The following is an 11,147-nucleotide window of genomic DNA, read 5'->3' on the forward strand; positions in this document are numbered from 1 at the left end:
TAGGGATTCCATAGCAACAAGACCACGTGGTCAAATAGTCTGACGTCATCCTGAAAGTTTCTTTTTTTATTAAAACATCGTTTTTATTTTACTAATAAATATTCATTTCAATTATAATAATTTGAATTTTATGAGATTGTGTAGGCTTAATGAAATAAAAGAACTTCTATTTTTGTATTTTCTATACATTTAATAAGTTTTAATTGGCCCATGATCCACTGATTCGTGGTGATTGAGCCTGTGCTTCACACTGAGCGCCACAGGTCGGCGCTGTTATCACTAATACGTATACAGTATAATCTTCTCATGTACATGAAAAATTGCCAGTCGTTTCTTTTAAACGTTCTCAAGGTGTATTGAACTCTCACTTGAATGTAGCATTTGTACTCCACTTATAAAACACGTCGTTCTAAATGTAGTTCTGGAACACATTTCACATGAGAACATTTTAAGACCATCAAATTATACAAAGAATAGAAGCAGATAAGCCTTGATATTAATTTATGAAGGCCGAACCACAAGGGTTCCTTTTGATGTCACCATCAGTGTATATTGGTGAATGAGTGATGTAGGCGCCTGATAAAGAAAACCACACGCTCACACCCGTTAAAAAAGGCCGTGAGGCCACAGCATCCCCACCTACTCTTCGACAACAGCGCACGTCCTCCAGTCAAACCACAGCAGCCTGCAGGAAGAAGCAGTTTGCATGAAGTGCAAGATTAAAGGAGTCGAGAGAGGGGGAGGAAGTCAGCTCGAACGCTGCTGAGAAGTGATTAAGAAGACGGAGCCGAGGCTGTCAGTGTGGCAGGAGGTTTCTGCTCAGAGACACGGGGAATGAACTTCTCTCAGAGAGAGGAAGCTGCACATTGCTAGGTTGCATTTCTCTTTTTCATTCAAGTAAATTATGATGAGGTCGAGATTTCTCTCAGTGGATGTGGCTGCAGCCGGGAGACGACAGGAGGGCGTCTGAGAGCTTCCATCATGAGGCCCGAGCTCTGCTGGATGCATGTGTCCATACTGTCTGTGCTGCTTCTCTACACCAGCGCTGAAGGTAAGAACACCTTTCTTTGTGCAGTGTTCGCTTTGTTTCCAGTGCAGCTTCTGTCGTTTTGTCTCCACGAAGCAGATTCTGGGCGGAAACTGCGATCGGTGTCAAGGTCAAGAACAGGAACGGGAACGTCAGTCCGTTTTTAAATTCGCTCAATCCTTAAACCTGAAAAAGCTAAAGTTTACCAACAGAGTGGCAATATAAACAGGGAAATATTCCCTTTATTATTAAATCACCTGTATATCAAGCTGACGCATTGTTTTTCTTGCTTTAGCAAACAGCCGTGACCCTTTCAGGTCACGATCATCCAGTTCAGAATTGCGTCTTTAAAGATCAGATTTACATCTGCGTATTAAAGATTCCTGCTGTTTTCTAAAAAAAAAAAAAAAAAAAAAAAAAAAAAATCAAAACGGAGGTGGAAGACTGAATCAGGTGCATTTCCATTGAGAAAATCTGATTCACATGCAAATAATACAGTACTTTCTGTTAGTCTCTACCACCTCATGAGGGGGTTTCTCATATACGTGGGAGCCGAAATGGAAATAATTAGCTTTTCTTTGAAAAAAGGGAGACACAAAAATGCATATTTTCCCTCAAAACGAAGCCGGTGACTCATCCAAACATGTCAGAAGTCGCTTTGACAGAAAGTGAAAACCTGAAAGCTGCTTCTGCATTTCTGACCAGATCAACTTCTGCTTATGAAGCGGCACGGTGGAGAAGTGGTAAACACTTTCACCTCAGATACCTTGGTGATGGCATTTATGGACTTTGCTCCTCCCTGAATCTGTGTGGATACACAGTGTTATATATTATTGTGAGGCGTATCCCGCTGATCTCCAGATTTTCCTCTAATCTCTCACAGAACCACTGATCTAACATGTTTTTAGACACAGTAGTCGATAAAACGTGTTTCAGGCTCAGGAATAACATGAAAACTCACAGTGAAATCCCTCCAGGTTTGCATTTTGAGGATGTTTTGTGATGTTCCTGCAGATTAATCCTGAATCTTGACTCCATCATCCTTTGTTCATCTGCAGGTGAAGAGTCTGAATGCCAGCCTGAGGTTAGAGTCCATCGCAACACCGTCTACAGAGCCGTTATTGGAGATGAACTGAGGATTAACTGCACATCTTATTTTTGTGGAGAAACACCATCCAACATGTCCTGGTATAAATATGAAGGGGGCGATGTCCTCATCAACTCCAGCAAGCAGAGCCGTATTAAAACAGAGTGGAAACAACTGAGTAACATTGCTGGGATTTATTATCTAATCTTCACAAACATTGTAAGAAATGACTCAGGTCAATTTACATGTCAAATTGGAAGTGAAAGGAGTCATTTAATCACTGTTTCAGTGGATGGTGAGTGGAGTTCCTCTCTGAATTTCCTCTCTTTGCGCTGTTACAACCTAAAACTAGAGGGTTTTTTTTCTTTCATTCACAGACATCGACGAGTTCAGGACAAATTCCACAAGTAAGTTTCCACATCTGCCCGTTTCCGTCGCTGCTGATGAGCCGCTCTACACTTTTCCTTCCTCTCCCAGCAGGAAGCCCAGACCCTGAAGCCACAGAGTGGTGGCTGTACGTGTACTCGGCCGCGGCCATCGGCGCGCTGGTCCTCATCGTGATCATTATATCTGTGGCTGCGTTGCGAGGGTGTAAAGGTGAGCTGCTCTGCAGAAACACTCCGGTCTTTATGGAAACACTTTCAGTAACAGTGTTTCAGTGTAACAGTGTTGATGTTGCAGGGAAACCAAGGAAAGAAGAACAAAGAGAAAATCAGGTATAGTTCATTTACGTTTAGTTAATTCAAATTTTTGCCCAGTGAAAGATGGGACTGATAAAGCTCCTCTGGGTGTTTGCAGTACATGGTGATCCCCATGACCCAGCAGCCCCTCCCACAGGCCTCGCCGGGCGGAAGCCCCTCCGCCCCGCCGCGCAGGAGCCCCTCCGGCCCGCCGTGCAGGAGCTCCACCCGCAGGAAAACACAGCCGAGGCAAGGCAGCAATCAGGAGAGAGGGGAGAGGGAGGAGCGGGAGGCGGGATCCTCCATTTTTTACGCGACTCTCAATCACCCGCTGCCACCGAGGGGCCGAGTCCGGCCTCCGAGGCCGACCGAGGAGCCGTCGGAGTACGCGGCCATCCGCGTGGCGTGAATGACAGAAAACCCTTCAGTTTTCTCAGTTTCTATCCTGTCTCCTTGAATCTGAGTCCATTTCTCATGTGAACAGTGTCAGAAAGCGTCACCAAATGTATATTTCCAGTCCTGAAACCATCCGATCGTGTTGTTTACGGAAAACCAACAGATGTGTGGACAGATGAATGCTGAATGTGAACATTTTGCTTCCGATAAATGTGTTTTTTTAATGTGGTTTAAGGTGTTATTTGGAATGTTTTAGACTTCAGACTATGACGTTACAGACCCATGACTTGAATTTCCTCTGGAAAAAAAAAAAAACCTCACATGTGAAGCGTCGCAGCAATGTTTGACTCATTGATTGTAAATCTGAGAGAATGTTACTTTGTTTTTTCGTGCAATCAGATTAATTAAATTCTATTCAGTTCTACTTCAGCTGAAATCTGTGTGTTTAACATGTTTTCGTGGTGCGGCGAGACCACACACACACACACACACACACACACCCATCTGAGACACGCGTCAACAGAAACAGGAAGCTGAACGAACCACACAGAGAGTCGCTCAGGTACAGTTCAGACGGCGGAGCCGGATCCTCCACCATGAAGCCCTGGGACGGCCGGAGCATCCTGGGAGTCTGCTTCCTGCTCACCCCCGCTGCGCACGCCGCCGGTGAGTCCCTCTTCCTCCGCACTTTGACCTACTTCCACATCCAGTAAAGTCAAAAAGCAGCTCAACTCCAGTGGAAAGACTCCGGCAACATCTGTGACAAGGACTTAGAAATGTTTTAGAATTATAACGCATTATAAACTTGCAGGTTTTGACCTCGGAACAGATGAAAATGGTCAAATTCTAATATTCATTGTCGACACAACCCTGCATAGAAACACACACATTGGTATTTTCCATAATATACACATGTATTTTTGTTAAACTTTGCATTTACGTGGAATACTTTCAGAATTCACGAGTGAAAGTCCATCGTTTTGTTCCTCTGATGGATTTAAAACATTTATTGGGGTCTTTTTAAACACAGTCCGGTGTCACGCTGAACATGTTTGATAAGAAGCACAGAAGTGAAAACCACACGGCGGGTCTGACCTGACCTGGATGCTCTTTGAGCCGTAACACCTGCAGCGTGAATTTTTCTGCTTCCTGTGAGCCAAAATTCAATAATCTGAACTTTTAATTTGATCCTGAAGACGAGGTGTCCCGCCTTGGCCCTGCAGACTGTCCGGACATAATGTGGCTCTTCGTGTACCGAGTGGTGGTGATCCTGCTGTTCGCCGTCGTCCTGATCATCACGTGCACAGGTAAACTCACTCCTGCTCACTTAAAGTGAGCGTGCACAGAGCTGATCTCACCCGTCTTTGTTTGTGCAGAAAACTCCAGGAAGACTCCGTCTGTGAGGCTCAGGAGTCGAGGCCGCTACGTCCACATCTACGAAAACGACCGCTGATCCTGACCGAAACGATCGCAAACGATTAGGAACTCGGAGCCGGTAGCAGATTCAGTCACCGCTCATGTCGATGAAGATTAAAGTTGAATAAAAACCACAAACACGGCTTCAAACATCACTTCTGCATTCTGGGGTTCAGATTTCTGTCATCCTGATAAACATCGATACCTGGAACCAAGAGGAAGAGAAGCCGTTCTCACAGCGGATGTGGGAAGGCGTTGGTCAAGGAATCAGATCAAACCCAGGAAGCGATGCCTTTCGGTTCTGACTGAAACAGCTGGTTCACGTCCAAGAATCTGCATCATAATCTCCACAACCTGTGAAGGCCTCCACATCTGAAACAGGAAGCTCTTCTCACAGCGCAGGGGGAAAAAATTAAAATCGGTGGTGATTCAGATCATTTCGGTGTCTACGTGACGCTTCGTAACAGTGATTTTTTTTTTAAACGTTCAGGGAGTATGTAGGATGCTCTGATCTGTGGTTCTAATGTCACGTAACCCGGAGGCTGCAGCCTTGCAGAGGTGTTTCTGCAGCTCGCGCTGCATCCTGCACCCAGCTCCTCACTCTGCTCATGGATCCTGGACTTGCTCACACAGACAGACCACATCAGGTGAGAACAGGACGCCGCACCTCCTCCACCCTCACACGAGCAGGCACGAGGTGTCACATCTGGCTGAGGGCTGCAGGACCACAACCTGGTGCTCGCTATACTCAAGACAACGGGGGAGGGGGGTTACCACCGGGTTCACACTCCGCCCTCCCTGCTCAGACACACTTCAGACAGTGTGAAGCCACTGTAACTGCCACAGCGCGCTGCAGATTTTATACTGTTTACGCTTTTTTTAATTACTGCATATGTTTTCATGCCTACATGTCTGTATTTAAAGATGAGAAGTTGGGGACAATTTCGTCATACACTGATGTATGATGACAAAAAACTGAGTGTGACTCTGCTCAGTCCCATCTCTTCAGTCAGGGATTCGTTAAAACTTAACTCAACGTGGCCATCTAGTGGAGCAAAAAGCTCATGACACCTACACGTTCAAAACAGAAGACTTCATCTCACCTGAAGAACAAAAACAGCCTTGAATTCTGTGAACTATTACATCTACAGTAACACCCCCGGGAGGTGGTCAGCTCACCATCACAGACAAGCTCACCTGGTCGGTGAACACAGTCACTGGTCAAGTACAGCAGGGCATGTACAAGATGAGGAGACACCCCCCCCCCCTCCTCCCCCCTCCTCACTCCATTCTGAAGATGCACCACTGAGAACATTGTGACCAACTGCATGTAGCAGACTTGAAATGATTGCTCACACACCTTAGGATCGGCACGTTTATTCTATAACAGAGAGGCAGAGGTCAGAAACAGCGACACACACAGGCAATGGTGAAAGTTCTCTCTGTCCTCATCAGAAGCCGTCCGGCTTTTTTTTTTTTAATATATGTACATTAAACAGCAAATAAACAATATCCAACAGAAACAAGATACCAAAACCCACCTATAACAGAGAGGCAGAGGTCAGAAACCGCGACACACACACACACACACACACACACACACACACACACCACACACACACACACACACACACACACACACACACACACACACACACACACACACACACACACACACACACACACACACACACACACACAGGCAACGGTGAAAGTTCTCTCTCTCCTGCAGCAGGCCAAACACAGGCAAAAGATTGTCAGAAAATCGTTTTAAAACGTAAGTTTTATCGATCAAAACTCGGATCAAAATTCACCCAACAATCATTAGTATCTGTTCCTTAAGTGTTTTATGAAGTTTTGAAGAGCCTAACAGTATTTTATGGCCGCTGGAACAACAATTAGGAAAGAGAGCATCAGCACACGTCTTACCTGTGCGTCACTAATTAATGACCCCCGGAACCATATACAGACAAATATGAAGCTCTGGGCAAAACAACACAGAAATAACCCAAAAATAATAATAGAGATGATATCCACATTTTGAGAAGGTTCACCAAAAAAAAACAAAAAAAAAAACATTATATTCAGTTATTTACTCAGCAACACGCATCTCTGTGTGGTGTGGAGGCTGCTGCAACACTGAAGTAATGCCAATTTTCTCCTCTGGGTGGCAGCAGTGAGCAATCAAGACTTGAGGTAGGGATTTCAGCCTTCCTCACCTTCCTGTCATTCCTCATGTCTCTCAGCTCCCCGTACTTCTCAGTCCTCCAGGTAGGTTCCAGTTCTGGAGTATTCCAGCACCAAAGCACCAAAACATTCAATGAATAATGTTGCAGCATCTTTGTAATTTCTGCATCTCCCTGATTTCTCTCTGAATGTTAGAGTGGATCAGGAAAATATGCATAAAAATGATGAGACGTAATTGTGCATGCAATCTTTTATCCAAAACACTCAAGAAGTCTAAAATCTGTTGATAAAGAAGAAAGACAACACATACTGTGGTGTCTGTGGATGAGGATTTTCTCACAAGGGGTGGGGTTTGGTGACATGGGGAGGTGTGGTGTCAATCTATGGCTGTGTTCGAAAACCGCATACTTACCTACTGCTCATACTAACTTATTGAGTATGCAGAGCGTTTACACTGGCAGTATGCGATTTGGAGTATGGGAGAAGTTCCCGGATGCATACTGCATTCGCCAGTAGACATTGTGAGTTCACTACTCATACTGAACTTACCCAAGATGCAACACGACGGACAGGAAAAATCTTGATGAAGTTATACATTTGAAGAGTTTAGAGCTAAAGTGAAATCAGCTTTACCAGGTCGATTTCTCGGCTCGGGGAGGAGTGCAATGCATTGTGGGTTATTATGTAGTATGCTGTAGTGTAAACGCTTTGCATACTGTCTGATGGGCTGAGCATGCAGGATGCAGTATGGACAGTATGAGTATGGAAGGATGTAGTAGGCAGTATGCGGTTTCGAACACAGCCCTTGTGTGGTGCACAGTGGAGGGTGAAAAGGCGGAAGTAACCTGTCGTGGTGGTTTTGACTGTTTGACAGCTGTCAGCGGATGTGTCAACAAAAGGCCGTCTTCACACACCTGACTGCTCCGGTTCTGCAAACTCCACAACACCACCGTTTCTTCAAACACAGAACAGCAAAATAGAAAGGCATTAAAATAGCGAGAAGAAAATGTGACGAAAAAAAAGTAAACGAAAGAAGAACTTATCCCACCTTTCTCTAATAAAATGGGATTTTACTTCTGTCCCTTAGATAAGTTAGATAAGTTTAGATTATCAGACACATTTGGCCTGAGGCCATCAAGTTGCCAATTATTGGCATCTTATATTAACACCGTTTGTCTAAAAAATATTTTTTTGAAAAAAAGCTTCAAACTTACCTGAGTATATTTGATAAAGTTCCATTCAGCACAAACAGGAAGACGGAAAAAAGGTCCTCAGGAATATGCTGACCATGCTGCTGCCTGATTGAATTATTTTTTAAGGGAAAATAAATCTGACTGAACCCGAGGGTAGCTTTTTATGAATAAATATTGTTTGATGTTCAATTCATGCATTGTTTCCCATATTCACAACCCTTCTATTTAATTTGACACATATGTATTCATTAATATATAATATAAGAAGCATTTGTCTCAATCGATCATTAAAAAAAAGGAAACTGGAGCGTTATGGTGTCAGGGGAGAAGCTTTAAAGTGGATGAAAAGTTCCTGAAGCAACAGACATCAGTTTGTGAAAACAGGTGATTCTCAGTCTTCCTGCTTGGACATTGTTCGTGGCGTCCCCCAGGGGTCAGTATTGGGACCAAAATACTTTATTCTGTACATTAATGATGTCTGTAAAATCTGAAAAATACCACAATTCACTTTGTATGCTAATGACTCCAAGATCTTCCAGGAGCCTGACGGTGGGATAAAAGCCACTAAACCTCTGAATCTCACTTCAGCGGGAGAGGTTTTAGGATTCCATCTTCTTTGTTGAGCATGAGCAGTCAGTTCTGTAGTGCAGTTTCTCACCCTCGTGGGTGACGGTCGGGTCTTTGGAGTCCTTTAGAGTCTTCTGGAGTCTCACTAAAAAACACATTTAAAAAATTGGAAGACAGTAAAATAAGAAAAAGAATAGAAGCAGAGAAGCCAGTATATTACCGTAATATCAGAAGGTCAAACCACAAGAGTTCCAGTCTACGTGACAATCAGATAATACTGGTGAATGACTGATGGAGATACCTGACAAAGAAAACCACAAAAAACATTGAAAAGGCCGTGAGGCCACAGCACCCCCACCTACTCTTCAGCACAGTGCAGGTCCTCCAGCCAAACCACAGCAGCCTGCAGGAGGAAGCAGAGCCGAGGCTGTCAGCGTTGCAGGAGGTTTCTGCTCCGAGCGGCGGTGAAACACATTCAGAAATAGCTGCAAGCTTCAGGTTGTTAGGACACATTTCTCTCCTTCGTTTGAGATTTTTCTCAGTGGATGTGGCTGCAGCCAGGAGACGACAGGAGGGTGTCTAGCGGATACATCATGAGGCCTGATCTCTGCTGGATGCATGTCTTTATGCTGTCTGCGCTGCTTCTCTACGCCAACGCTGAAAGTAAGAACACCACTGACCTCCAGATTTTTCTCTAACCTCTAACAGAACCACTGATCTAACATGTTTTCAGACACAGTAGTCCCTAAAACATGTTGCAAGCTCAGGGAGAGTATGTAAACTCACCTGAAATCCCTCCAGGTTTGCATTTTGTGGATTTTTTGTGATGTTCCTGCAGATTAATCCTGAATCTTGACTCCACCATCCTTTGTTCATCTGCAGGTGAAGAGTCTGAATGCCAGCCTGAGGTTAGAGTCCATCGCAACACCGTCTACAGAGCCGTTATTGGAGATGAACTGAGGATTAACTGCACATCTTATTTTTGTGGAGAAACACCATCCAACATGTCCTGGTATAAATATGAAGAGGGCGATGTCCTCATCAACTCCAGCAAGCAGAGCCGTATTAAAACAGAGTGGAAACCACTGAGTCGCACCGCTGGGATTTATTATCTAATCTTCACAAACATTGTAAGAAATGACTCAGGTCGATTTATATGTCAAATTGGAAGTGAAAGGAGTCATTTAATCACTGTTTTGGTGGAAGGTGAGTAGAGTTCCTCTCTGTATTTCCTCCTTTTGATTGTTGCAACCTCAAACTGGAGTTTTCTCCTTTATTCACAGACATCGACGAGTTCAGGATAAATTCCACAAGTTTCCACGTCTGCACGTTTCCATCGTTGCTGATGAGCTGCTCTACACTTTCCCTTCCTCTCCCAGCAGGAAGCCCAGACCCTGAAGCCACAGAGTGGCTGTATGTGTACTCGGCCGCGGCCATCGGCACGCTGGTCCTTATTGTGATCATTACATCTGTGGCTGTAATGCGAGGGTGTAAAGGTGAGCTGCTCTGCAGAAACATATTCTGTCTTTATGGAAATACGGAAACACTTTCAGTAACAAGAGACGTTGATGTTGCAGGGAAACCAAGGAAAGAAGAACAAAGTGAAAATCAGGTATAGTTAGTTTATTTTAAGCTAATTGAAATGTTTGCTCGATGAAAGATGAGACTGACAAAGCTCCTCTGGGTGTTTGCAGCACATGGTGATCCCCATGACCCACCAGGAGACGGCCTCAGTCGTCGTGTACACTGCTTTAAACCACCCCCTGCCTCTAAGAGGCGGAGCTCGTCCTCGGAGGGCAGGGCTTCATGTGGCGTGAAGAAAGAAATCCTGAAGCTGTAACCCAGTATCAATTTATACCTCTTCCAGGAAAAGAAAAAACAGATGAGATCAGATTCAAATATACTCAGAAGCTATGATTCTGAATCTGGGTCTACTATGCAATCCGGAAAATAAAATTATTGTTTTTTTTATTACTGTGTATCTTTTTATGTCTACAAATCTGTACATAAAGAGGAATTGTGGAAGATTTCATCATACATTGATGTAAAATGGCAATAAACTGATTTTGATTCTGTTCAGTCCCATCTCTTTCGTGAAGGATTCATGAATGCTTAACTCAATGTTGCCATCTAGTGGTAAAAAAAATTCATAACACTTCAAACGCACAAAGGAAAACACTTTCACTCACCTGAAAAAACGACAACCACCGTCCTGAATCCATCCAGTTCTGTTAACTTATTACATCGATAATAATACCCCTTATTAAATATGTCGCATTGGAGTAATGCCACTTTGCTCCTCTGGGTGGCAGCAGTGACCAATCTGTCCTCCAGTCTTGAGGTTTTGTTCAGTGGTGTGGGGATTTCAGCCTTCTTCATTGAACAAAACCTCAGGATTTCATAATTTCTGCATCTCTTTGAAAGCTTTTTTTTTAAATAATTTTAAACTCATAATCAAATCTGTTTCACCTGAGGAAAAGAATCTTCCTAATAAAAACACACACACACACTGATCGAGGCTGTTGATCTCCTGAGGATACACCCTCCCTCATTACACCCATACACCTATACCTGATCCAATCCAAAAAGCACCC

General features: G+C 44.0%; 1 protein-coding gene across 7 annotated transcripts; it reads left to right on the top strand.

Annotated features, from left to right (window-relative positions):
• Nucleotides 1–748: 748 nt before the first annotated feature.
• Nucleotides 749–10,596, top strand: btla (B and T lymphocyte associated). Of its 7 annotated transcripts, none has more exons than XM_030086521.1 (6): nt 749–1,051; nt 2,086–2,409; nt 2,492–2,521; nt 2,592–2,711; nt 10,131–10,165; nt 10,248–10,596. In XM_030086521.1, exons 1-6 carry the CDS (start codon nt 982–984, stop codon nt 10,368–10,370), a joined length of 702 nt encoding a protein of 233 aa, XP_029942381.1. In that variant the 5' UTR covers nt 749–981; the 3' UTR covers nt 10,371–10,596. The 7 variants fall into 7 exon arrangements, with proteins under 7 accessions (XP_029942381.1, XP_029942375.1, XP_029942376.1 ...); XM_030086515.1 differs by lacking the exons at nt 10,131–10,165; nt 10,248–10,596 and adding exons at nt 2,796–2,830; nt 2,913–3,614; XM_030086516.1 differs by lacking the exons at nt 10,131–10,165; nt 10,248–10,596 and adding exons at nt 2,796–2,830; nt 2,913–3,614 and having other exon boundaries at nt 2,595–2,711.
• Nucleotides 10,597–11,147: the final 551 nt, after the last annotated feature.

Source organism: Salarias fasciatus, assembly GCF_902148845.1.
Source record: "Salarias fasciatus chromosome 23 unlocalized genomic scaffold, fSalaFa1.1 super_scaffold_20, whole genome shotgun sequence".
NCBI lineage: Eukaryota > Metazoa > Chordata > Actinopteri > Blenniiformes > Blenniidae > Salarias > Salarias fasciatus.